Below are 27,080 nucleotides of genomic sequence, written 5' to 3'. Positions count from 1 at the left end.
CTGGTGCATGGTTTCCTTAATTTAGTTTTTTTATTTATTTTATTTATTATTATTATTATTATTATTATTATTATTATTATTATTATTATTATTATTATTATTATTATTATTATTATTATTAATATTGTTATTTCTTTCTGTGATTGCAGGTCAGAAAATTCTTCACCACAGAAGTGACGTCTTAGAAACTGTAGTCCTGATCAATCCCTCAGATGAAGCAGTTAGTACTGAGGTAAGTCACTCAGAAATATTTCACTAGTTAGGTCATAAAAACTCTGTTAGGTTGGCAGGGTGAGAGTAGGTCCTAGATGTAGATGAAAAAACATTAGGAGTAAATATCATCAACACTGTCAGCCATCCATTGATTTTCTCTCTAGTTTCCTGGACTAGTGGTAAAATGTCAGAGGTGTAGGACAGAAGCAGATAGCTGATCCTAGCACTCCTTTCCTCATAATGCACCAAGTTCCCTTCCTGAGGAAGAAGATGCACCAGTGATGAAACTACATCTGTTTTTCTTCTATTCTTCTACTGCTGATAGCTCTGGACATCTACTTTACACATTAAAAAAAAAAAAAAAGAAAGAAAAAAAAAAAGCCTGACAGGAAACAAGGTGCCCTGAGACAAATTTAAATCTCAGGAGAAATGCAGTGTATGTAGTGTTGACTCTAATATGATCTATATGATCTGCCCTTCAAAGGGCTTGTGATGTGATTTGTGGACTCTTGGTAGTGCCAGTTCTTTAAAACTTACTAGAGCTGCAGGACTAAGCAGGGAGTTTGAAGACAAAATGGAGAAGTCTGTCTAGTGGGACTGAAGGTTGGAGAAACAGGGATAACTGTAGTGCTTGCTGGTACTGGGAAACACTGACATAGTATGATTCCTTTGGAGAAATGAAGCATCTCCACTTAACAGTACTTTGTAAAAGAATCTGTTTGTTTGTTTTTACCAACTGGAGGAAACACACTGAAGCAAATGAAATTTTTAAGTTTTAAAAGTTTTTAAAAGTAACTAATCCACCTTAGTTAAGTGGCAGATGAATTGACTTAAAGATTATATGTGAAAATATATTACGTTGCATTAGAGGAAAGGCAGCTCTTTTAAGATTGTCTTTAATACATTCAGGCTTTCAGAGTAAAAAGCTTTAAAGTGTGTGCAGAAGCAACTGCCAGCAGCAGGGAAATGCTGTTTCTGTCGCTGTTGCTTGTCTTCTTTTGTTGGGTGACTGCATGGAAGAACATGATCTGAGGCCAGTTAATGACTTCTGAACCCTGGCTTTACTCCTTTGGCTCAGGAATATGTTTGGCTGGGTTACCATTAATTTCCCCCCACTAGACTGTGGGAGGCAATCTTTGCTTTGCTTTCATCACGCCAAGCTGGTCACAGCCAGAAGTTAGAAGCTGAGATTTACCTTGGCTGGCTAAATAAGGCTCTCACTGGACAAAAGCCAGAAGAGACGATAAGAAAGAGTTAGGAGAATTACAATGAAGATTGAAAGAGACACCCTTTGCCCATTGTGGCAAATAGAAAACCGAGTTTCAAAAGTTTTCCAGCTTGCAGTTCAGGAGACAGTGATATACCACAGAGGTCTGACTTCATCAGAAGAAGAAACTGAATCTGTAGGTTCAGGAAAAACAAAGATGAAAGATGTTAGAACAAACTTCTGCTAATTAGGCTGGTGACAGGTGTACTGGTGGTAGTTTGAGCACGGCTCTGCCCGCAGCTCTTACCGAGTTCTGTCAGCTGGCTCACAAAAGGCAGAAGCCCAAAAGGAGAGAATTGCCCTAAGAAAACAAATTTCTGAAAGCTCTGTTAACAGTTCCTTCATTTTTTTAAAAACCCTGTTCCATTACCATAATACTCCCACAGCTCGACCATACGTAATCTGCTTTTGGCTGAGGCTCTGTTTTGCCATTCACTTTCTTTTAACAATCTGGGACTTCAACCAAGGGTAAAGTTGAAAGGAATCATCAACTTTGTGATACTTTTATTTTTTATTTTTTTGGAATGTCTTGAAATCAGCAGACTAAATTCTGGTAGTCCCTCAGAATGCCCTGATTACAGCCAGACACCGAATTAATGTGTCTCTGGAAGTCCTTTTGTATGTATAACATGTTATTCTTTGCAATCTGAAAGCATTTATTTGCCTTTTTTTTTTTTTTTTTTTTTTTTTTTCCTGCCACAGTTTCTTATCTCTGCACAACCAATTTATTCCGCAGAACCATCAATTAATAAAATAGGTTGAAGGGGAATTATGTGACAGTCATGTATGACTGGTTCACAAGTCAGGAAATAATTTTGCTGTTAGAAAACTGGTGAGCTTATACATAACCTGGCAAACTGCCTGGAGCTGCTGCCAGCAATGAGAGAAAAGACAGCAGAGGAAAACAGTTCTTTTGTAGTTTTAATACAACTAAAACAGATAGGGTTACAGGACACACATCATACTCCCCACTGCACTTATCTACATTATTTTGTGAAATAGAAATAGATAGACTTGATCCAGATGGATGCTGTTGAATTTATAATCATCTAGTGCAATTACTGATCAACCAGCATTAGTCCTGTGTTTGATTAAAGAAACTTTCTGCTGCTTAAAGTCAGGGCAATGAAGGTAAGGGTAATCGTCTTCCTTCAGACACAAACTCTTCAGTGTCTCCTTTCTACTTGTACTGAAAACACGAGCTGTTCGGCAGAGATTTAGATCGAGACTTTCTGGCTCAGCCTCCCTGGCGTGAGAAGGAATTATTCAGAACAACTGATTGCTTAACAGTCAATATATGAATTTGAAAGAATGGCTTGGTAGGAGTGCCGAGGTGATTATGTCATCTCCATGGAGATGGAGTTTGGATGCAGTATCTACATGTGTAGTTGTTTCAGATGGACTCTTCTCATTTAGTTTTATATCTGAATAGCCTTATTCCAAAATCTGTATTCTGTTTTAAATTAATTCTCACTGAACAGAGGAATTACCAAACTTGAAATGCACGTTTTACTTTATTTTGAATTCATTATTCAATGATGGGCAAAACTTCTGATATATTTGCAAACAGTTTACTCAACAGTATAGGATCTTACAGAGGTGTTATTTATTTTTATTTTTCAATTTGAGTTTAGCGAATAGAGCTACAGTGAGCGTATGGATTATTATTAGTGCGCAGTTAAGTAGGCAGAAACAGAAGTTACTACTGGCTGTACTGAGAGTCAAGCAAAGTTAATAACAGTCTACTCTGCTCCCTGCTTTTTTTTCCGGTGCTTTTAGTTTGATTCTGCCTAATCACTTACTATGCCTCCTTTTGCTCCCTTATCATTGTCTTTTATTAGCAGACATGTAGCAATAATGTTTCAGAAGTCCAGGAATACTGCTGTGAAATCTGTGAAATTAAGTGGGGTAAACTGAACTTTCTGAGAGGAATGTACATGATAACTCCCATGGTTGATCTGTTTCTCTCCTTCACTCTAGGTGCGTTTGATGATCACAGATGCTGCAAGACACAAGCTCCTTGTGCTAACTGGACAGTGTTTTGAAAACACAGGAGAACTCATTCTTCAGTCAGGATCATTCTCCTTCCAGAACTTCATTGAGATTTTCACAGATCAAGAGGTACGCTTCCACTCATGTTCATCTGATGGCACAGATTTCAAGAACATCAAAAATGACATTATGTATTAAGTTAGTGTTGACAGTCTCATGATGATGTTTTTTATTCTTCATTATGGGCTTTTTTTCCAGAATATCTGTTTCATTTAGTTTAATTTGTATGTGGGTTGTTTACATGAAGAATTGCATTGTAATTTGGAGAAATAAGTTTTAACTTTGAGAAACAGAAAACCAACTAACCTTTCACAATAAAAGGAAACAGAGTTGTTCCTGAAATGTACAGGTGATTTGTCTAAGCTGCAAACACAAAGATGTAACATTGAATTTGACAGAGGCTCTTGCCTGTTGGCAGCTGAGCCATAGGTGATATTAAATAGAACAGAGGCAGTCTGTACAGCTGTAGTATTTTGCACACCTTTCTGCTTGGCTTCTTTACTGTAGTGTTTAAAATTTGGCTGGTGAAATCTGTAAATGTTGCCATTGTTATGAACCAAAAATATAAAGTGTACCAATGTTTAATGCTGTTTGTTTCATGGCTTGTTAGTTAGCTGTCCTGTTTAATGTGCTGTGTCTGAAAGCTCCCATGGGGCAGGAACCTACAGTAAACAAGCTGTCACACTTAATTTGGCTGTTGTGCAAGTCATATATTTAAACAAACTATATGGCTGCATCCATAGGATTTTCGTTCCCAAAATTAATGAGGAGAATTTCAGTGGAGTAATATTTGAAAGTTCAGCACTGAAAAAGTGAAGTTTGCACGAGTATGACTTTATTGTATTCATTTGATGGTGTTCACAAAACAAAGGTGTTCAGCATATGGTTGTAAAGCTTGTTGAAGAACTGGATTCCTGCTCTTTGAAATGCATTTGATCCTTAGAAGTCACTCTTAGTTTGCATTCACTTTTTTTAAATAGTAAACGTGAACTCCATGCACTTCTGTCTAAGAAAGAACACATCGGACTAAATACAAAACTAGGGGCAAATGATAGAGTCCTAGTATGGCTTGGATTGGAAGGGACTTTAAAGATTATTTAGCTCCAGCCCTCCTGCAGGCAGGGTCGCCATTTACTGTATCAGGCTGCCCAGGAGCTCATCCAACCTGGCCTTGAACATCTCCAGGGATGGGATATCCACAGCTTCTCTAGGCAACCTGTTCCTGTGCCTCGCTATCCTCTAGTGAAAACTTACTCCCCCATAATCCAATAGAAATTTCCCCTCTTTCAGTTTAAAAAGCTATTCCCCCTTGTTTTATCACTATGAGGACATATAAAAGACATTCTGCCTTCTGCTTATAAGCTCTCCTCAAGTACTGGAAGGCCACAATGAGGTCTCCCTGGAGTCTTCTCTTCTTCAAGCTAAACAAACCCAGCCACTTCCACCTTTCTTCATAGGACAGGAACCCTTTAATCCTCCAACCCTTTGATCATCTTTGTGTCCCTCCTCTGGAGCTGTTCCAACAGCTCCACATTTTGTGCTGTTGGCTCCATGCCTGGACACAGTACTCCAGGTGGGACCCTGTAAGAGCAGAATAGAGGGGGACAGTCACCCTGCTGGCCAGCCCTCCCTTGATGTGGCCCAGGATACAATTGGTTTATGGGCTGCAACTGCCCACTGCTGGCTCATGTCCAGCTTTTTGTCCATTAGTACCCTCAAGTCCTTCTTATCAGGGCTGCTCTCAATGAGTTCTTCTCCTAGGCTGTATATATATACATGGGATTGCACCAACCCAAGTGCAGCATCTTACACTTGGCCTTGTTTGGCCTTGATGAACTTTGTCCAGTTCACATGGTCCCACTTTTTGAACCTGTCGAAGTCCATCTGAATGGCATTCCTTCCTTCTATTGTTTTAGCTGCACCACTCAGCTTGGTGTCATCTTCAAACTTCCTGTGGGTACACTCAATCAATTGATAAGGATGTGGAGGCACCACTTGTGACCAGCCTTCATCTGAACATAGATTAGTTGACAGCAACCCTCTAGCTATGACTGTCCAAACAATTCCTCATCCACCAAATAGTCCACGCTGCAAACTCATCTCTCTCCAATTTAGATGTGAGGATGTGGTATCAAAGAAAGGCCCTGCAGAAGTCCAGTTGCCTTTCCTGTGTCCACTGATTACATCAATCAGTCCATCATCTATGCCACCAGAGGCATGATCTGCCATTGTTAAAGCTATGTTGGCTGTCTCGAGTCATCTGCTAATCTAATGTGTGCCTTGACATGTCCTCCAGCAGGATCTGCTCTGTGCTCTCCCCAGGCAGAGACAAAAGGCTCACCAGCCTGTAGTTCCCTGGGTCTTCCTTTCTTGAAAGTGGGAGTCACCTGGGACTTCACCTGTTGGTCATGATTTTTCAATATTATGTACAGCGGCTCAGCAACCACATCAGCCAGCTCCTTCAGGACTCGTGGATGCATGTCATCCCCATAGACTTATACATACATGTTCAGCCTCTTGAGGTGGTCTCAAATTTGCTCTTAGAGTGTGAGAGATTTTGCTCACCCAGTATTCACCTAGAGGTTCAGGGATGTGAGGTTTGAGAACATAAGTGATTCAAGAAGCCTGGCTGCCAGTGAAGAGGCAACTTCAGCCTTCTCCATGTCTGTTGTAGCTAGTCTTTCCTTCTCATTTATCTGAGAGGGTACGCTCTTTTTGGCTTGTCTTTTCTCACTGATGTATTTGTGGAATTCCTTCTTATTTTTAACATTCCTCACCAGGAGTAGTTTCATCTGTGCCTTGGCCTTCCCGATTCCATTTCTGCATGTCTGGAAACCTACCATTAGTTAGGAATCCAAACGTTTGGCTTGAGAGCGGTGTGGTGATGGTTGGCAACATGTTAGAGCCACAGGGGTTCTTCTGCATGGCACATGAGACACATTCCCATGGGCTCCAAGGAGGATTCCGTGGCTGCTCCCTGTGAGTGATATGCTTGCCAGCTAGCACAGCCCTTCAAAAGTGTGGTTTCCAGCTTGTTGTCACTGAGCCTTGCTTGACTTCTCAGTACTTCACATATTTCAGAAATCTGAGCAGAAACCTTGTTAATATTGCAGCTTGTGGGTCTGATATTTTTTTAAGGTGGAATGGCTTTAAACTTGAAGAGAGGAGGATTAGGTTTAGATGTTAGGAAGAAATTTTTACTCAAAGGATGGTGAGGCCATAAAACAGGTCGCCCAGTTTGGTTGTGGATGCCCAGTCTCTGGAAGCATTCAAGGCCAGGTTGGGTGGGATCCTGGGCAGCTTGATCTAGTAGGGATCTTTAAGGTCTCCTCCAACCTGAGCCATTCCATGACTCTAGGAAACTGTCATTGTACTTGAAAATCTATTAAGGCCTTTTCAGGGAAATTACTGAGTTCGCTGTTCCTAGCAGATAAGATATATGCCAGCAGTAATTTTTAGGAACCCTTCATTGGCCTGCATTACCAGTAGCTTAACACTATCTGCATTATATGTGCCAGCTTTTAGGAGCATGCAAAGATTGAATTGAGAAGTATGAAGCAGGAATCCAAATGTGGTGTAATACAAACTAGACTAAACTAACCCCCAACCTTGACCTGACATATACGTTAGCTTACTGGATTACTGCACAATTTTTTATCTAAACAGAAAATTGGCCCACATGACAAACATTCTGTACACTAATTATCACCTTATATATGCAACATACGTTGATTTATTCATCCAAAGAAATGGATTTTTTATTCCCTTATAATGTGTTTTCAGCCCTGATCCCAGAGACAGTGTGACTATCCTCAAGAGCCATTTCAGAGCTGTGATTTCTGCTGCCCTTCTTATTTTTGTGATGCACAACTAGAATAAGTCTCCCATTTTCTTTGTCTTTTATCCTTTTCTGTACATACTGCTTTCATTTTGTTTTCTTTTGCATTTTTATTCGCCCTTTTTCAGACAAAGTTTGCTCTTCTTCTGACATATGAGTGAAATGTCTTTATACTCCTATCAAATGGTTTGAATGCTATGTAGGGTTGACAAAGGAAGATAATAGAAAATATTTATGCTCTGCTTTTTTTAGATATTGGTTGGTTTATTTTTGTGTGGATAGCAGACGCTGCATCTTTGCTGAGTTTTATTTTTAGTAAATGCTGAAAATAAATAATGTAACACAAGGAAAAGAAGCAAGGCATGCATAGAGGCCCACAGGGGTCTACTGCAATCAAACATCATTCATTTATACATATATATACGCGTCTTTTTTTTCTGCTGATTCAGTCCGTGGCCCAAGACTTTCAAGTTATTCAAGTATTTAATGCTGGGTTTTGGTTCAGATTAGAACAGGAAAAAAAAAAGGCTTTTCACACTACGGCATGTGGTGGTTTCGCACTCAGAGGCAGCTCAGCACCACCATGCTGACTTCTCACTCCTCAGCAGAGCAGAGTGTGAAAAGATGATGGAAACAGTGCATGGCTTTAGATAAGGACAGGGAGATAACCCATGAATGGGCAAATCAAATTCAGTATAAGCAGGGTTAGTGCAATATATTGGCTGTTGCTAACAGACTGGAGGATCAGGGAATAGTATGTTCTGACATTAATTAACATTAAAAAAAAATTATATATATATATATATGCATTTTCTTGTTTTTGTTTTACAACCCTAGATTGGTGAATTACTGAGTACCACACACCCTGCCAACAAAGCCAGCTTAACTCTTTTCTGCCCCGAGGAAGGGGACTGGAAAAATTCCAACCTTGACAGACACAACCTTCAAGACTTCATTAACATTAAGCTCAACTCATCTTCCATATTGCCTGAAATGGAAGGACTTTCTGAATTTACAGAATACCTGTCAGAATCAGTAGAAGTGCCATCGCCCTTTGACATTTTAGAGCCTCCAACCTCAGGAGGCTTCTTGAAACTCTCCAAGCCCTGCTGTTATATTTTCCCAGGTGGAAGAGGGGACTCTGCCTTGTTTGCAGTGAATGGATTCAATATGCTTATCAATGGAGGATCTGAAAGAAAATCTTGCTTTTGGAAGCTTATCCGACATTTGGACAGGGTAGATTCCATTCTTCTCACTCATATTGGGGATGATAACCTGCCGGGAATCAATAGCATGCTTCAGAGAAAGATAGCTGAATTAGAAGAGGAACAATCTCAAGGGTCTACTACCAACAGTGACTGGATGAAAAATCTGATCTCACCTGATTTAGGAGTTGTATTCCTTAATGTACCTGAGAACCTGAAGAACATGGATCCAAGCTTCAGAATTAAAAGAAGTGTGGAGGAAGCTTGCTTCACTCTCCAGTACTTAAATAAGCTGTCCATGAAACCAGAACCTCTCTTCAGAAATGTAGGCAATACAATTGACCCAATCATTTTATTCCAGAAAATGGGAGTTGGCAAACTTGAGATGTACGTGCTTAATCCTGTCAAAAGTAGCAAAGAGATGCAGTATTTTATGCATCAGTGGAGTGGTACTAGCAAGGATAAAGCTGAATTTCTGCTACCAAATGGCCAAGAACTAGACATTCCATTATCCTATTTCACTTCTGTCTCATCCCTGATTGTGTGGCATCCTGCTAATCCTGCAGAAAAAATAGTCCGAGTTCTGTTTCCTGGAAACAGCACCCAATATAATATTCTAGAAGGACTAGAAAAACTCAAACACTTAGACTTCCTTAAACAACCAGTGGTTACACAAAAAGACCTGACTGGAAACATCGCTAGTACAGTTGTGAAACAAGCGAAGCTGAAACAACGAACAGACAGCAAGGAGAGTCTGAAGCCTGCTGCAAAGCCAACACCAAGCAAGACTGTCAAAAAAGAATCTAAAGAAGAAACGCTGGAGCCTGCAAAGCCTAGTCCAGTACCAGAAAAGCCACAGAAATTAGAAAGCAAAGAAAAAACTCCAGTTAAAAAAGAGAAACCAGTGAAACCCGAAACCAAAACTATTGTGGCAGAAAAAGATGTAAACAGCAAGGAAGAGCAATTAGGGAAATCTGAAACTCCTGAAAAACAGGCTACAGATGTAAAACCAAAAGTAACAAAGGAGAAGTCAGTGAAAAAGGAAGTCAAAGCAAAACCTGAAGAAAAGAAAGATGAAAAAGAAAAACCAAAGAAAGAAGTTTCTAAAAAAGAGGAGAAAACACCCATCAAAAAGGAGGAAAAGCCCAAAAAAGAAGATGTCAAGAAAGAAGTTAAAAAAGAGATGAAAAAGGAAGAGAAAAAGGAAGTTAAGAAGGAAGTAAAGAAAGAATCCCCACCAAAGGAAGCTAAAAGAGAAGTTAAAAAGGAAGAGAAGAAAGAAATTAAGAAGGAAGAAAAGGAAGCCAAAAAGGACATCAAGAAGGTTCCTAAAGAAGTAAAGAAGATAACTACTCCTTCAGCTGAAGCCAAAAAACCAGCAGCAAAGCCTAAACCACAGAAGAAGGAGGAACCTGCTAAAAAAGAAGCAGTACCTGCTGGAAAAGCAAAGGAAAAAGGAAAAGTTAAGACTGTTAAGAAGGAGAGCAAAGTCAGTGGAGCACAAACTGCCCTCACAGCAGTTGGAGCTGCTGTTACAACTGTAGTAGCTGCAGCAGCTGCAGAAATGACTGCTAGTGGGAAAGAACTGGAAGCAGAAAGGTCTCTAATGTCTTCACCAGAAGATTTAACAAAGGATTTTGAAGAATTAAAAGCTGAAGAAGTCGAAACAATAAAAGCAACAAGACCTCAGGTTGCACTCATTGAGGATGAACTGAAACTCACTGGCAAAGAACATAAGGAGGCCTTTGAAGTACAAAAGGAAAAATTAGAAAATGAAGGACCTGCAGAATCCTCTGATGAAGGCATAACAACCACAGAGGCTGAGGGTGAGTGTGAACAAACACCTGAAGAACTGGAACCTGTAGAAAAGCACGGAGTTGTTGACATTGAAAAGTTTGAAGATGAGGGAACTGGCTTGGAAGAATTGTCTGAAGCAGGAGATTATGAGGAAAAGGCAGAGACTGAAGAAGCTGAAGAACGAGGTGAAGATGAGGAAGAAAAGACATCACTTGACACCAAAAAACCGTACATGGAAGAAGCAAGAAGAATTCATGACTATTCAGAAGAAATAATGGCTGAAACAGATGCTAACAATAAAGACGAAAAATATATTGAAAAGGCAGATTACGAGACATCAGATGAACGGGCTGAGGAGGACAGGGAAGAAGCAGTAGAAAAGGCAGAAACTGAAGAGACCGAAGAAGAGGAGGAAGACAAAGCAGAAGACATCAGAGATGAAGAGGAGACTGAAAAAATAGAAGCTGAAGAAGATTATGTGATGGCTGTGGTAGACAAAGCTGCAGAAGCTGGTGATGTTGAAGATAAATATGGCCTGCTCATAATTACACCAACAAAACGCTCAGAGCCTCAGTCTCCAGCAGTTGAACCAGCCTCTTCTATCCATGATGAGACATTACCTGGTGGTTCAGAAAGTGAAGCCACTGTTTCTGATGAAGAAAATAGAGAAGATCAGCCTGAGGAATTCACAGCTACTTCAGGTTATACACAGTCTACTATTGAAATATCTAGTGAACCAACTCCTATGGATGAAATGTCTACACCCCGGGATGTCATGAGTGATGAAACTAACAATGAGGAAAGCGAATCGCCTTCTCAGGAGTATGTGAACATTACCAAGTATGAAACATCACTGTACTCTCAAGAGTTCGGTAGACCTAAACTTTCTCCACTTCCAGATGCTTTTAATGGATTATCTGAAGGATCCAAAACAGAGGCCACAGAAGGTAAAGACTATAATGCCTCAGCTTCTACCATCTCACCACCTTCTTCATTAGAAGAAGACAAGTTCTGTAAATCTGCATTCCAGGATGTGTACCGGCAAAAAGAAAGTGAAACTGCTAAGTTTGAAATCAAAGAAACCTGTCCGGAAGATGTTGATGTTACTGGGAAACGTAGTCCAGCCAAGAGTCCAGCTGATAGTTTGTCCCCTCCATCATCAGTTGCCAAAACACCACTGGGTGAACGTAGTGTGAACTTCTCTCTGACTCCCAATGAGATCAAGGTCTCAGCTGAGACTGCCTCCATTACTGCATTGCCCAGTGTACATCAAGAAATTGCTGAAGAACACTGTGCAAGTCCTGAAGATAAAACATTAGAAGTAGCATCTCCCTCACAATCTGCTGCTGGTAGTGCTGGCCACACACCTTACTATCAGTCTCCCACTGATGAAAAATCCAGTCAGCTTCCCTCTGAAACAAGTGAAAAGTCATCAGAAGCTCCAGTTAGTGTTGAATTCAGTGAAGTCAAAGATGAGTTCGCAAAATCTAGAATAAGCCCTATGGATGAACCTGTGCCAGATTCAGAATCTCCTATTGAAAAGGTTCTCTCACCTCTACGGAGTCCCCCACTGATAGGTTCAGAGACCTCTTATGATACATTTTTGAGTGCTGATGTAAAATCTCCCACCAGAGATTATGGAAGTCCTTCTGTAGGAAAACCTGAAAAAGAAAAGTCGCCTGTTCAGATGAGCCCAGTTTCTGAAGCCAGTTCAGTGGGCCTTTTCCAAGAAAAACAAGATGAGAAAAGCGTGGAGTTTATGGTAATTAAGGAAGGCTTCAGCCTAGAAAGAAAAACAGAGGATACGGAACCCAGCAGCTCTCAGTCTTCACTAGTCTTGGATGAACGGAAATTGACTGGTGATCTCTCACCTACTCAAATAGATATCAGTCAGTTTGGTTCCTTAAAAGAAGACACCAAAATGTCAATATCTGAAGGTACTGTTTCTGACAAGTCTGCAACTCCTGTTGATGAGGTTGTAGCAGAAGATACCTATTCACATATTGAAGGAGTGGCTTCTGTCTCCACAGCATCTGTTGCTACTAGTTCATTTCCAGAACCAACAACTGATGATGTATCCCCTTCTTTGCATGCTGAGGTTGGATCCCCTCACTCAACAGAAGTTGATGATTCCCTTTCAGTCTCCGTTGTTCAAACACCAACAACGTTTCAAGAAACTGAAATGTCTCCATCTAAGGAGGAATGCCCAAGGCCTATGTCCATTTCTCCACCAGATTTCTCACCTAAGACAGCAAAATCAAGAACTCCAGTGCATGATCACAGATCTCCTGAACATTCAACTATGTCAGTAGAATTTGGCCAGGAATCCCCTGAGCAGTCTTTAGCAATGGATTTCAGTAGGCAGTCTCCCGAATATCCCACTGCAGGCACTGGTATACACCATATATCTGAAAATGGACCGACTGAAGTAGATTATAGCCCTTCAGATATACAGGAGCCCACTTTTGCGAGGAAGATTTCCCCAGTGGAGCATACACCTTACTCTCAGGAGAAGGATATTTCAGAAATTATTTCAGTTTCTCAAATTGAAGCTTCATCTTCAAGCTCATCAGCTCATACACCTTCCCAGGTAACTTCACCACTACCAGAAGAAACCTTTTCAGGAGCTGTTCCACCCAGAGATATGTCACTTCATTCTTTTACCTCAGAAAAGGTTCAGAGCTTAGGAGAAAAGCTGTCACCAAAGTCTGACCTATCTCCATTAACTCCAAGAGAATCTTCTCCTCTGTACTCTCCTACTTTTCCAGATTCACCTTCTGCAGTCACAGAAGCAGTGTCTGCTAGTCACACATCTCCATTGTCACTGCAAGTGTCCTCTGATAAATTGTTTGGTTACCAGGCTGTCACATTACAAGAAACCCTTACAAAGCACAGCCCAGAACCTTTATCCAGCCCAGAAAAAGAAGATTCAGAGAAAAGCAGCAGATCACCAGAGGAACTTAGTTATTCTTATGAGGCCACAGAGAAAACCACTAGGTCACCGGAGGATATTAGCTACTCCTATGAGGCAGTTGGAAAATCTACTAGATCACCTCAGGCCACAGATTATTCATTTGAGACAACAGGAAAAATTACCAGATCACCTGAGGCCACTGATTATTCCTATGAGATGAGAGGGAAAATCACCAGTTCACCAGGGGCCACAGATTATTCCTATGACTCAGTACAAAAGGCCACTGTGTCACCTGGGGATACAGATTACTCCTATGACATGATGCAAAGGACCACCAGGTCATCTGGAGATTCAGATTATTCCTATGAGATGACAAGGAAAACAACTAGGTCACCTGGTGATACAGATTATTCCTGTGACATAATTGGGAAGACCACCAAATCTATTGATGTCACAGATTATTCGTATGAGAGAATTGGGAAAGGTACCCAACCACTTGATGATATGGATAGTTCATATGAGGCAATGGGGAAAACCACCGAGTCACCAGAATCCATTAGCTACTGCTATGATACAAGTGGGAGAACCACCAGGTCCCCTGAAGCCACAGATTATTCATTTGAGACAACTGAGAAAGCCACCAGATCACCTGAAGGTGCTAGCTATTCGTATGAGGCAAGCGCACATTTTACTCCAGAAAAATCATTAGCAGAATCCCGTCAGGATGTTGATCTATGCCTTGTGTCATCCTGCGAATATAAGCATCCTAAAACTGAACTTTCTCCTTCATTTATCAACCCAAATCCTCTTGAGTGGTTTGCAAGTGAAGAACAATCTCAAGACCAAGAAAAGCTGCTGACTCAGTCTGGGGGAGCACAGCCACCCTCTGGGGGAAAGCAGCAGGGGCGGCAGTGCGATGAAACCCCTCCGACTTCAGTCAGTGAATCTGCCCCCTCTCAGACTGACTCAGATGTTCCTCCAGAGACTGAGGAATGCCCTTCCATCACTGCAGATGCTAACATTGACTCGGAAGATGAGTCAGAAACCATTCCAACAGACAAGACAATTACATACAAACACATTGATCCACCACCTGTCCCAATGCAGGATCGCAGCCCTTCCCCTAGGCACCCTGATGTCTCCATGGTTGATCCAGAGGCTTTGCCTATCGATCAGAATTTGGGTAAACCAATGAAGAAAGATCTTAAAGAAAAGACTAAAATCAAGAAAACAGGCACTAAGACCAAGTCATCTTCTCCTGTTAAAAAAAGTGATGGTAAATCAAAACAAGCGGCTTCTCCAAAGCCAGCCGCAAAAGATTCCCTGGAAAAAAGCTCCAAAACAGCTTCTCCGAAAAAGAAGGAGTCTGTGGAGAAGGCAAGCAAAAATATCTCTACTCCAGAAGTGAAGGCCCGAGCAGAAGAGAAAGATAAAGACACCAAGAATGCAGTGAATACAACAGCATCCAAGTCAGCGAAGACCGCCACCTCAGGTAAAAGCAGATTGCTAGTCTCTAGTATTAAGATTCCCCTAGCTGCTGCAGTGAAGTTAGGTTGCGTTTATAAACACTGAGAATGTAGTTTGCAGCAAACTCTCAAAGAAAGTCAGTGTTTTAGACATAAATCCAGGATGTAAAGGACACATTCAAATGAATGAAATTCATTGAATTAACTCTTGTAATCTGAGAAACTTGAGGTCTGTTTGCTAAGATGTAAAGAATTAAGAGTAAGTACATCAAGTATAAAAAGCTTAATACCAGCTGTCTAAATTGTTAACCAACTAATAGAATTAAAAGTACTACTCTTCTAGGTGGTATGAATTCAGTAGTGAAGTGACACACTTTTTTGTCAGAATCACATGGGTACAATGCTCTTAACAAATGCAGTTTAATTTTGTAAGGGGCAAAAATACTCTAGGACATGAGATGCTTTTATTACTTTGCTGGATTATTTTTTAAAAGAGAATTTTAGAATATGATAACGGTAGTAAGAGCACTTACAGCGGACTAAGCATGTACATCACATAATCCGGTTAAAGTCTTATGCCATCAGTGATGACTAAACACACAGAAAGTTAATGTCATTTTGAATGACTGTTGTGTTTTCTGAGCAGTAATAAAATACGAATTACATTACTTAAGAAGGCACTGTGCTAATAAGTTGTTTCCGGCAGATCTTGTTATAGTGAATTTTGAAAATACTTTGATTTTGCAGCTGCCATCAGGGTTGATGCTCTGTTAAAACCTTTCTACTAGCAGCAGATCTGGGGTTCAATACAAGTGGGCCAGTGTTCAGCTGTCCACAGCTTCTCTGTTTGAAGTCATCTGCTTGTTCTTTCTTAAACCACCATTTGCATGCCTTTCCTAGTGGATGCTTTTCAAAGCAGCAGTATCATTCCCAATGCCGTACATTTCTCCAACACTTCACCTCTATATTGGATTCTTCCTCCTTGAGTCCACTAGAGTTTAAGACAAGACCCAATCTGATATTCACGTTTGGTAGTAGAATATCAATGTGGCCCTCTGATGAATGTTAGACCATGTTAGACAGTTGTAATGGACTTCCATGGCCCTTCAGCATGTGACCATAAATAAAGTGTACTGCTTAGATAATTTAGTGTAGCAGACATCATTCTCTATTATGTCATGAAGAGGCCAATAAAATATACACAATCCTCATCTGAATGCAATTATTTATTGAATCCTGACTGCCAGTTCACACTGTGAACAAGTATAAGTATACGAATGTTTAAAAGTTTAATGTCCTTTTGACTGAAGCATTTGTTAGATAATGCACTGGCTGTTGCAGCTTCTCCCAACTTCTTGTGAGAAGGGGCTGATTTATGTATGTATGTAAGTAACAATCGATTCAAATCTGCATGGCTCCCTGTATAACTCTAGGTTTCATAATGATGCAGATCTAAGACATTTGAAAAGCTGTGCTCCTTAACTTAGAAATTAATACTGCTATTTACTGAATGTGATTCAGTACCCTCAGATCATTGTAATAATTTTTTGGAGTACAGTAGCATTTTACTGGGAAAGGTTCAATCAATATCTGGTTGTGTGGCAGCGAGTTTTCATTGCATTATACAGTTAGTTTGGTCTATTCAGTTTTTTTCCTCCCAGAACAATTGGGATGCAAGAAAAACAGAATGTGTCGTTAGGTGTGGAAGGGTAATGCTGCATTTGTTTCAGAAGACACACAAATATCCTATGCTTAATCAACAGTAGCTATCTTAATATCACCTCTGCAATGATAACAGTCATTAAAAATGCCTGTTTTTAATGAGCCTGGGATGTATTCTTTTGTTGTTTCATTTCCAAAGGACCTGGGACTACTAAGTCAGCAAAATTCATGGCAGTGCCCCCAGGACCTCCGGTGTATTTGGATTTGGTGTACATTCCGAACCACAGCAATAGCAAGAATGTTGATGTTGAGTTTTTCAAGAGAGTGCGGTCATCCTACTATGTGGTGAGCGGGAATGATGCTGCAGCTGAGGAGCCAAGCAGGGCAGTTCTGGACTCCCTGCTAGAAGGCAAGGCCCAATGGGAGAGCAACATGCAGGTAGGCTCTTTGCTCATATTTCTGCCTGGAAATAAAAACTTATCTGGGAAGCAACCATGCAAAGCCAGAGCAGCTCTCGAGTGGACAGTGGATGCTCAGGATGTGAGGTTCCCTGCCAGGGCATCTTGTTTTGCTAATGATGTGATCAGAAACTCAAGTGAAGCACAGAGCTGCAACGTTCTTAGCTGCTCCCCTATTCTTAACCTTTCTGATCTGTCTCTGGAAAATAAAACAGATTGAAACTCTTGGTTTACAAGTTATTCGGCAATTTATTACTTATTATTTATTTATAATAATCTATTATTTATTATTATGTCATATGCAACCTAAGCTTGGAAAACTTGCAAAGGAAAAAAAAAGTGAACGTTCCATAGTTTGAACAGCAGTCATGTGCAGTTGGATACTTCTCACGTTTTTCATTGTGATAAATAATTAAAATATTTGGCCATAACCTAAAGGGCTATCAGTGCAGACTATGCTTTTCAGCTTCTCTGGAAAGCTGCATCTCAACATCTTACAGAAGAGAGACAAGGTTTTACGTCAATAAGACGCCTCTTTACAGTCATTTTATCTTATCTACATAATTATTTCCTTTTATCTATCCATTTATCTTACTACTTACGGCATAAAGATCCACTCTTTAGGAAAGGAAAGCATACTTATTGGTTGCAAATTCAACTTTTGCTTCTTATTGGTTGTTTCTTATCAGTTGTTTCTGTTGTCCATGTCTGAAAAGCTCCCTTTTGGTTGTTGCAGGTGACCTTAATCCCAACCCATGACTCAGAAGTGATGAGGGAATGGTACCAGCAGACACATGAGAAACAGCAGGAGCTAAACATCATGGTACTGGCAAGCAGCAGCACTGTTGTTATGCAAGATGAATCTTTTCCCGCATGCAAGATAGAACTGTAAGAACAGGCCATGCACCACAACACTAAACTTCGTTTCCAGAATTTCTTCAGTTTGAAAACACTTTTTCTAAAATTTCGACCCATCTGTTTCAACTGCTGAACTATATACCTGCCAAATACTATACTGTGTCTTGGTGATGCAAGTCACTAATATTTTTCAGTCTTTGCTGATTGCTAGGGGAAGTAAAAGCACCCCCATAGTAGGGTTCATATTACTGCAAAAGTACAGATCCAGTTTCATCTCTGCTGAACTTTTGGAAACCATGCACTAGCAACCCTAACTGACTTCTGCCAGGTATAGGCGTTTGCCCTCTAAAGAGAGGGCAAAGAGAGAAAGAGAGGGGTAGGAGGAGAAAGTAATAACTACTTAGATCTGCATTATAGTCTCATGGCAATAGATGTACCGCTTACTGCAGTCTGCTTATGCTCTCGTATGAAAAGAAATTTTGAACTTTTTATCTATCTGAGCTATCACAATGGGGATACTTACTTTACAAAGTCAAATTATTCTAGAAAATAAGAAGAAACAGAATGTGTCTAGGAAGGGACGTTCGACCTAAACTCTCATTAGCAGTTTTTCCACTTTAATTTGAGCTCTGCATACTGACATGCCATAACAGTCATAGGCCAAATATGCACATCATCAGAATCCCATCCAGAACACTAAAACTTTCCTTTCAACATGCAGAATTGTTGGTCTAAGGCATGCTCCCAGTGAAAGTCCACTTACTCCACTCAGAATTGACCAGTCCATGTGCTTAAACACCCGTGTCAAGTGCTGATTGACTGAAGCAAAATACCAAAGCAGTTGGGAGTACAGTAGACAAATTTGCCTTAGAAAGTGACTTGAATGTACAAAGAAACTTGATGCACTTATTTTTTACTGTCGAGACAGCAAATTTATAAAAACAACCGTTTAGGATCATAGTTACACCAATAAAGAAGCGTGAGTGTGGTACTAGAAACCCATCTGACTGGTCAAACAGTTTGGTGCTATGAGTTGCATTTGTTAGTCACCTGAACACTTCACTGTTGCACCTGGACAGCTCAACAAAGCAAGATGAGCATTTTTTTTTCCCCGAAAGTTTCTTCTGTACTGTGAAAGCGAGACTGAAGGGGTGTCCAGTATCAGAGCTGCAAACCTTAGTGAAATATTCAGAACGATAAAAAGGCTGCCTGCAAGTCTGTACAGTATTCAACCTTCCTTTGTCTTACCTTATTTGTTTAATTTAAGAGTGAATATGGGAACAAATGTACAGAAACCTTTTTTAGCATTGCGTGAACTTTTAATAGATGAATTTTTAACAAAAAGTTTTCATTTACAGGAAAATGAAGAATTTTCAGGTGAAGGCAATTTTTTTAGTAGTTTTTTAAGGTAAATGAATAATGTTGTTTAAGGTTTTAGTGAGAATGGATATTGAGGTAAAATTAGTTGAAAATCATTAACAACCAAAACCTTTTTTTTTTTGAGGTGGGAGAGGGGGCATTTTGAGGGTAAAATTCATCTATTGGCAATGACAGAAGATTAGATTCACGATGATGATTGCCTAGTATTAACAGGGATGTAGGCTACATTTTCAACACTCAAAAGATCTCGCAGGATGATAGAACAAGCAATAAGCTAAAATAGGTCCTTTTCCTTTCCATCTCCTTTTGCTTATCCCTTTCCTTTCTCCCCTTTCCCTTTCTTTTTTCTTCTTTCCTTTCCCTCTTTCTTTCTTTTCTTTCCTCCCCCTTCTTTTCTCCTCCCTTTCCTTCTCTAGACTGCCTGCAGAGGAACGGCATGTAGTTCTGTGATTCAAGATAGTCTGGATCTTTAGTCTCAGAAATTTTACCCTAATAATAAAAGAAATATATTGCATCGAAGAAAATCTGTGAATTGAAAGTTAAAGAAGGTGTAAAGGCCTCCAAAATGGGGATATGTGCTGGTCTGTATGATTCGCTTTTATGGCTGGTTCTACATTTCAAAATGTAGTGAACTATGACCTTATTTTCTTTACTTGTAATTTATTTTAGATTTACATTGTTAGGATATTTTTGTTTAATAGGTATACGTTTGCACTCCTAATTTGTATGATTTTGGTTCTTTTTTATTACGCTTTAGGGCCCCTTAATTGTGGGCTCTTAAGGCCTGTTCAATGCTGTGAATTACTGTTTGTCAGTTATAGGGGTTTTTGATTTATTTTTAGTGTCTTCCTTTTTTCTTTTTAAGGTACCTCTGGCAATTCTATTTAATTTATTGCTATACCTTATAAGTGTTTAAGAATAAGAATGACTATAGCACAAAAGGCAGTTAGAATTATGTTGTGAAAGCAAACATACTTGCTGGGCTCATAATCATTTACTTTAAATTGCTTTACTTAACACACAACCTTCCAAGTTTTAGGCAACGTGTTTGACAGGATAGTTGTACTGTTTCTGCAATTCTTTCTGCTTTGTCTACTTTCATATGTAGGTAAGATTTAGAATTTTTTGAGAGGATGGGAACAGATCTTCTGGTTTTCTGACAGAATCTGAAACAGTTTGTACCTTTGCTTTGGTAGAAAGTCTGTTTTAGGCACAGCCGTGGTCCTGAGACAAGTCTCACACCAATGTGAATCAGGACCAATTTCGCTACAATCAGGGAAGTTACAGACACTTGATCCTACTGTAAATTAGAATCAAGCCTTAAATCTCTCAAAGTAAGTTTGTGATGGCTCAAGCATTTGTTTTACTTATTTAAAAAAAAAAAAAAAAAAAAAAAAAAAAAAAAAAAAAAAAAAAGGCAGTTAAAGCCAATCTTATAATGTACATTCATTTTCTGCTGCTACAATAATATTAAAAGCCCAGCCTGGCTCCTCTGAGGTATTGTAATGCCTGTTCCATCCATTTCCTTTTAAATGGTAACCACGCCTGGGTGCAACATAGCGATGAACTCCCTCCTCTTGCCCTTAATGTCTTTCCTGTCTGTGGAACTAATCTAACTGTGCTAGTCGTAATACTACACAATTAGCTTAGTAACAGTCATCAAAATGTACCATGTACATTAATGATGAGTGCTGTTGATCGGCATAGATTTCTAGGAGCATGGTTTGTTATTGATTACTCTAATTATAAAGATTCAATATCTGAGTGCGAAAGACACTCCATTTAAGTGATGGTGTTATCCATAATAGCATCCCAGCCATGATCGTTATGCTACTAACTATTCTACTTAATAAATTTCAATGAAGAATTACCTTTAGAGATCATCCCCCACTCCTGAACTTGGACAGGGCCTCTCGTGCATGCCTTTTCAAAGTCCTGTGGTGGGCCCAATGTCATCGACCTCTACTTTTTATCCCATCTTTCATAGAATTCACTTTTGATTTTTTAAAATTACCTTACATGCAGTGGTTAATGGAGATAACTGTGTATATGAATGTTTTTTTAAAAATTGTCTATGATAGCTTACTCTATTTAGGAGAGTTCCAGTACTCATTTTACTAAGATTAAATTGATTTGTTAATTGAATTTTGAATCCCTCCCACTACAAGCAAGTCAGCTCCAAAGAGCGCTTACTGTACATCTGGGACATTTCTGTCATATGCTTCTCTTTGTTCATCTGTCGCCAGAGGTTCTTTGCTCAGTAATGATGTGTTGAGAGAAATAGTAATATTGTTGGTCTGGATTTATTAGAAAAGGAGAAGTATAATCTTTACATTTGAAAGAAGCCGTAAGCTTTCATCTCTTCATGTAGCAATTGAACAAAACACTAAAAAGCAATTAGGGGCAAGCATTTCTTAGGATGCAGTTATGTGGTCCACTCAGTTTAAAAATGTTTGGTACTTAAAAAAAAAAAAAAAAACAAGGTCTGATTGTTGTGACTTTATGAAAAACCTAAAAAATTAAATGACTGAATAAAATAGTGGCATACAAAATATCATGAGGTTAAAAAAAATACTAAAAAAAAAAAAAGAAAAAATAATCCAAAGCTTCTCTGCGCTAGACTTGCTGGGAGCTCCAGATGGCAGGAGCTGCCTTTTCAAGACTGGGCTGTAATCACAACTTTAAAAGAACAAGTCTGAAATATGCTTTCACGCATTTGCATGCAGCCCTTTTCTTCCCAACTATGGAAAGAAACAGTCTTGTTGCTACTGAGAAGCACCTCACACACCTCCTCTCTCTTGTTCTGAATGGTGTTTGTGTCAGTCTGCAGCTGTGTATGGTACTATGTCTTATAATCCTGCATCACTTCTATTCTATCCAGTCATATCTAATGTAGAAAATTAGTTTCCAGTGAAAGTAATATGTAGTGCTTTTATGATATTTGTGTGCAATATCCCCTCTTCCATTGAGGATATTTGATGTAAAAGAAATAAACTCAGTTCCACAATAAAATACAAAAGTGGTAAAGAGGTGTTGGCATGTTTCTTGTCTTTATGTGTGAATGTACTTGTAAGATTCACCTTCCCTTCAGTCATGATTACCTGCTACTTGGGGTTTTGCTCAAAGTATTGGTGACTGTTGAGATATCAGATAGAAACCAATATCTGTTTAGAAATCTGAAAATAAACAAATATTACTTTTATTCCTTAGGTGAAGAACATTACAATCCTTCTTAAAATATATTAAAATGAATGTTTTAGACGGGACAGGTCAGGTTGCCATCCTAATTATCCATCTGTAATTGAAAGGTATGGCTCTAGATATACATTGTTGGGACCACCCCCTGATGCCAGTGAAAAAGGGTAGCCCAGCTCAGTCTCTGATGTTGGCTTTCTGGTTCCAGGGCCAAATGAAATCTTTTCTTCAATGGAGCTTATGAGGGGGAGAATCGCATTGTCAGTGAACAACTTCAATCAGTTTGCGAAGCATTTCAAAAGGCACAGGAAAATTACAATCCTTCATGAACGGCCTCTTGGGTCTCTCTAAAATGATGGATCTGCTTTGTGGCATCCCAGACCTGGAGGCTGTTCAATACCAATTTTTAGTGCTTTATGTCTGGGAGGAAGCAATAGCTTTATATGGCTCCTAGAAGAGAGGCATGCCAAATTCACTTGAGTAATGTCCATGGTGAGGCATCATAGATCCAGCACATCCCCAGGGCTATAGCAATCTTTCACTGCTGACTGCTCCTGCAGTCCTTACCTCACTTCCCATGGACTCCATCAACCCAGGCCTGCATGAAGCCCACAGAGCACTGTCCTCCTTGTATTATAGCCTAAACCTGCAGAGGATGAGGGTCTCCTGAGCTAAGCTGAATGCCCTCAGTTTCTAGGGGATTTACTGGCTTTTGACTGCATGCACAGCACCATTTTCACCTGAAAGGAAACCATTTACATTTCCTAAAATACTGAGAACCAAGGAACCAAATCAGTGGGTTCTGCATGCTTCCTGAGCATCCATCTGCTGGTTTCTGAGGATCCCTACCACTTGATGTAGCTGCCTCTCCACCTTTCAGCAGCTCCAGCATCACTGTTCCCAGTGTGAGGAGGTGCCAGGAGGAGGAGTGTGGCTGCATATGCTGCCAGCTCCACTTGACAGAGTGGCTGCATGTTCCGTGACAGACACATCACACACTGTGGATGACAGACAGCGTACATGAAATAGAGGGTGCCTATATCCCTATGTAAACAAAGCTAACAATTTCTGTATAAACTGTAGCTATGTTCAGTATACCTGTGAAGGCCTGTTGTGAATGGATCTCATCATATCTCAGCCCAGCTGTGTCTCAGCTTGAACAGCTGATAGTAAGCTGAATGGCTGAGCCACTTTGATACTCAATACAAGCCTCCTGGACAGTGACCCAGGGTTTCCAGCAAGGGTTTACAGTTTCCAAAGATAAAATTACAGCAGCAGCTACCCTGTGTGTTAGAGCAGAACAGACTCAAAAGTTTCGTTCCCAATTCATTCTGGGGAAGAACTGTCAGGATTTGCAAAAAACAAGATATATTGATAATCCTGACAATTGAATGGGCTCCAGTGCTTTTCTTTGCCTCAGGCATTTGCAATTCAGAATACACTGGGAGCACTTGAGTGTATCAGACTGTTTTAGAGCAGCAGCAGAGATGGTACCATGTTGATTGCTCAGAGTTCAGTGACAGACAGCTTTGTGACTGCTGACTCACAGCATCATTAAGGCTGGAAAGACCAACAAGACCATCAACATATGTCTATGACTGCTCTATGGATGTGTAGATACATCTACACATTTCTTGAACGCATTGTACCTGAACAACCCCTGGTGCAACTTAAGGCCTTTGCCACTTGTTCTATTGAAAGCTGAAGGCCTGTCTGAAGGCTGTGCATGCCTCTGTGCAGAGCTTGTCCTTACTTATATCAGAACTAATTTTCCTTCTGCAGCAAAAGTGCCATGTCCTGGAATGAACGTTTCCTACCACCACACCTCTGGGAAGTGAGATTTAACTTTACTTTCCACAGATGTACTCAGTTGTCCTCTAGACCCTTTTGCAAAGTTAACCCATACTTTCCCCCAAAAGAGCCCTATCAAGACCCAGCAGCTCAACCTGCAGGGTTGGATGGTGCCCTGTGAGCCAGGTCTGAAGCCAGCAGCAGTGTCCTTTTATAAGCACAACCATCCCTTTTGAGGAATATGTGACACAGTTTGTGCCAGCCCCATCTGCACCAGCTCTGGTGTTACTGCAAATAGGGCCTGTCTGCGCCAGGCTCTGGGCAACACTTACTTGAGCTGCAAGAGAATAAATATGTAATTTTCCCCTTCTGAATAATGCATGCGACCTTCAGAGCTCTACTGGGAATGTTCTTCCAATGACACCTGTGGAACGAGTTATGTATTTGTGTACCCAATCAGCAGCGTATTTGGTGTCTGCAGAGGATTTGAACCGAGAAGCTGCAGACTTCCCTTTTCAGTAGAGTTGACAGCACAAGGCTGAGCTTTAACAGTGCTGGTGCTTCTCCAGCAGCAGCAAAGCTTGTGCAGCCATTCTGAAGAAGCTCTGCTCCTTAAGGATTGGTCTAATTTGCAGCACTGCAGGGACATTGGGCTTGTGGTCACCATGTGTGCATGTAGCACTATGACTGCAGGCAGATGCACTGCTCATGACACAGGGACCCTTTATCACATAGATAGCAGCATGACAAGTAGGGAAATCATTCAAAAACTACTATGAAGAAAGACACACTCCAGTGATCAACAAATACACTCTTAAGAGACAAGCTGAAACTGCTTTAATTCAGATCACAGCTGTAGTCATGGAAGAAAACGGGATGTGAAGGAACATTACCAGGAGAGGCAGTCCATGGAGAGATTGTGTTACAAACAAGAGAGGTGCCCCCTGGGAGCACTATGACAGCCCTGTCTGCCTGCAGCAGTGTCTGGCAGCTGTCTGATATGCAGCAAGAGGCAGCCACACTGCAGAAAGCCCGAGAGTGGCCTTGTGAGGAGGGTTTACTGGGCTGTAAGCTTGCATCTAACATGCACCAGGGTGCAGAACTAGAGGAACTCTGGTTCTTTTTGTTTGCAAATGCAGAATAGTAACTGGGTTAAGCAACAAACAAACAAACACTATAATCAAGAGCTGACAAAGCAGCACATGAAGTGCTGTTTGAAGATGGGAAATTCAATTCAAAATTGCTTATTAATCAAGCAATTTTTACTAAGCCCCGCTGGTATGATATCTTTAGGAAATACTCATCAAAGGCCACCATGTTACATTTAGAGGAGGGACTGCGAATACCATTAAAGGCATAGGGCAGGTATGTGTGCACTGCACCTGTAAACGGGGGCTCCCAACCTCCTCATTGTGAGCAGTGCCTGAAGCTCTGAGGGTCCAGTGGGTGCCCAACTGCCTGAGACAGCCAGGGTGTGGAGACAGGGCAAGCAGGAAGGAAATGGATGGGGCTGGATGTACAGGAGGATCAATAGGGAGATTAGAGGGGAGGCTGTGCAGCAGAGAAAGTGGACAAGAGGGCCTGCTGGCAAATTTAGGAATGTACAGGAAGGTCTGTGGGAAATTAGGTCATCGAGAAGACACTAGTATGGAAGAAACTTTTTGCTACTGAGATAGTGGTAAGACTTGTGGAGGGGGAGCAGAGAAGATGGAAGACCAATGCACTGTGAAGAAATACATACCAGTGTCATGCCAGATAGGGAACAGGAGTCTGGGTGAGGGGCTGGTGGAAGCATCAGAAGAGGTTTCTTGCTCAGGGTGATGCTGAGTGGAAATACATGACAAGACTTGCCTGAATTTCTTGCTCCCTAAGCTACAACTGATTGAAACCCATTGCCACGAGTACCGGGTTTGGTGCCTCTTGCCTGGCACAGTCTACTCTGATGCCTGCAAAGCACTTTGTAAGGAAACTCTCTTCTCTGTTCTCCCGGGGGCAGGTGGGAACAGATTTGAGTCCAATGCAGAGTATGTTTTATCCATGGTAAGGAAAATCTCCCCTGGAGGACAACATCACACAACACTTGTTCTCCACAGTTTATTTAAAGCTCACGCCTGGATAAAAGGCTGTATCTAGTCAAGAGTTCTGGCTACAGTCTGGGCCAAAAGCATTCAAACCCAGTGCTTACAAGTGAAAATGAAAGGAGGGAGCCTGCAATATTAACAGGTTGGTCAGTGCTTAGAGGAAGATTTTTTTCTGTTGCTATAGCAGTTAAATCTAAATAAATGGTAAGGGGGCTTAGCTGTGTGGGAAGTGATGCATGCTCTGTGAGATAGCAGGGATGTGGCAGCTGGCTGCCTGCTGGAGCCTGATGAGCATTAGCAGCCTGGCATGTCCACCCAGCAGGGGAGGAGCACAGAGATGGGGCCAGAAACAGGCTCTGCATGCTGCCAAGGAAGAGATGCCAGCAAGCGGCTAGAAGCATGGCAGTGTCCACTGTGGCCTACCCAGATAGTATCTCATAGGCATGGGAACAACAGCTGGGATGGCTGGGGCCACACAGCAGACCCTCCATGCCTTAAAAATGTAGTGGAGGAAGAGTTGGCTCTTGTATCAAGAAGTCAAGAACAAAACTGGATGGTACAAGATCAATTGTGAACCTTTGGAAGTACAACCCATGTTCCCGTGCTGAAAAACTGAACACAGGCACAGGAAGGACACTTCAGTAGCCACCAGTTTTAACCAAATTGTTCTTAGAAGTGTGTTTGGCCTCCCACTCTTCCTTAAGGCTAGAAAGCATCAGGAGGACCTAAGAGGAAAAAAAAAAAGCTTCAGAAGAATTGATAAAAATTGCCTGTAAAGGCTACCGCTGTATTAGTCATGCCCAAACACAAAAATAACCTTTCACCTGGAGAGCACTACAGGAGAGACCACAGAATTGCTGACCTAAAGGGCAAAGGACCCTACTGTCATGTTCTTAGATGTGA

General features: G+C 40.8%; 2 protein-coding genes across 2 annotated transcripts in view; one reads left to right on the top strand and one right to left on the bottom strand.

Annotated features, from left to right (window-relative positions):
- The window catches only part of MAP1B (microtubule associated protein 1B), a 65,633-nt gene extending 43,494 nt beyond the window's left edge, over positions 1-22,139 (top strand). The window contains exons 3-7 of the mRNA XM_015848840.2: positions 150-232; positions 3,461-3,601; positions 8,208-14,778; positions 16,614-16,852; positions 17,609-22,139. Of these exons, the coding sequence (XP_015704326.1) occupies positions 150-232; positions 3,461-3,601; positions 8,208-14,778; positions 16,614-16,852; positions 17,609-17,764 (7,190 nt within the window). The 3' untranslated portion in view covers positions 17,765-22,139. The remainder of the gene's footprint in view (positions 1-149; positions 233-3,460; positions 3,602-8,207; positions 14,779-16,613; positions 16,853-17,608) is intronic.
- A 4,037-nt stretch (positions 22,140-26,176) lies between these two features.
- Positions 26,177-27,080, bottom strand: part of MRPS27 (mitochondrial ribosomal protein S27) — a 44,498-nt gene continuing 43,594 nt past the window's right edge. Inside the window, exon 12 of the mRNA XM_015848842.1 lies at positions 26,177-26,902. The gene's annotated coding sequence lies outside the window, so the exon portion shown is untranslated. The remainder of the gene's footprint in view (positions 26,903-27,080) is intronic.

This window comes from Coturnix japonica, chromosome Z, assembly GCF_001577835.2.
Source record: "Coturnix japonica isolate 7356 chromosome Z, Coturnix japonica 2.1, whole genome shotgun sequence".
Taxonomy (NCBI): domain Eukaryota; kingdom Metazoa; phylum Chordata; class Aves; order Galliformes; family Phasianidae; genus Coturnix; species Coturnix japonica.
Note: the sequence above shows the minus strand (reverse complement) of the source record. Positions and strands in the feature narration are given on the sequence as shown.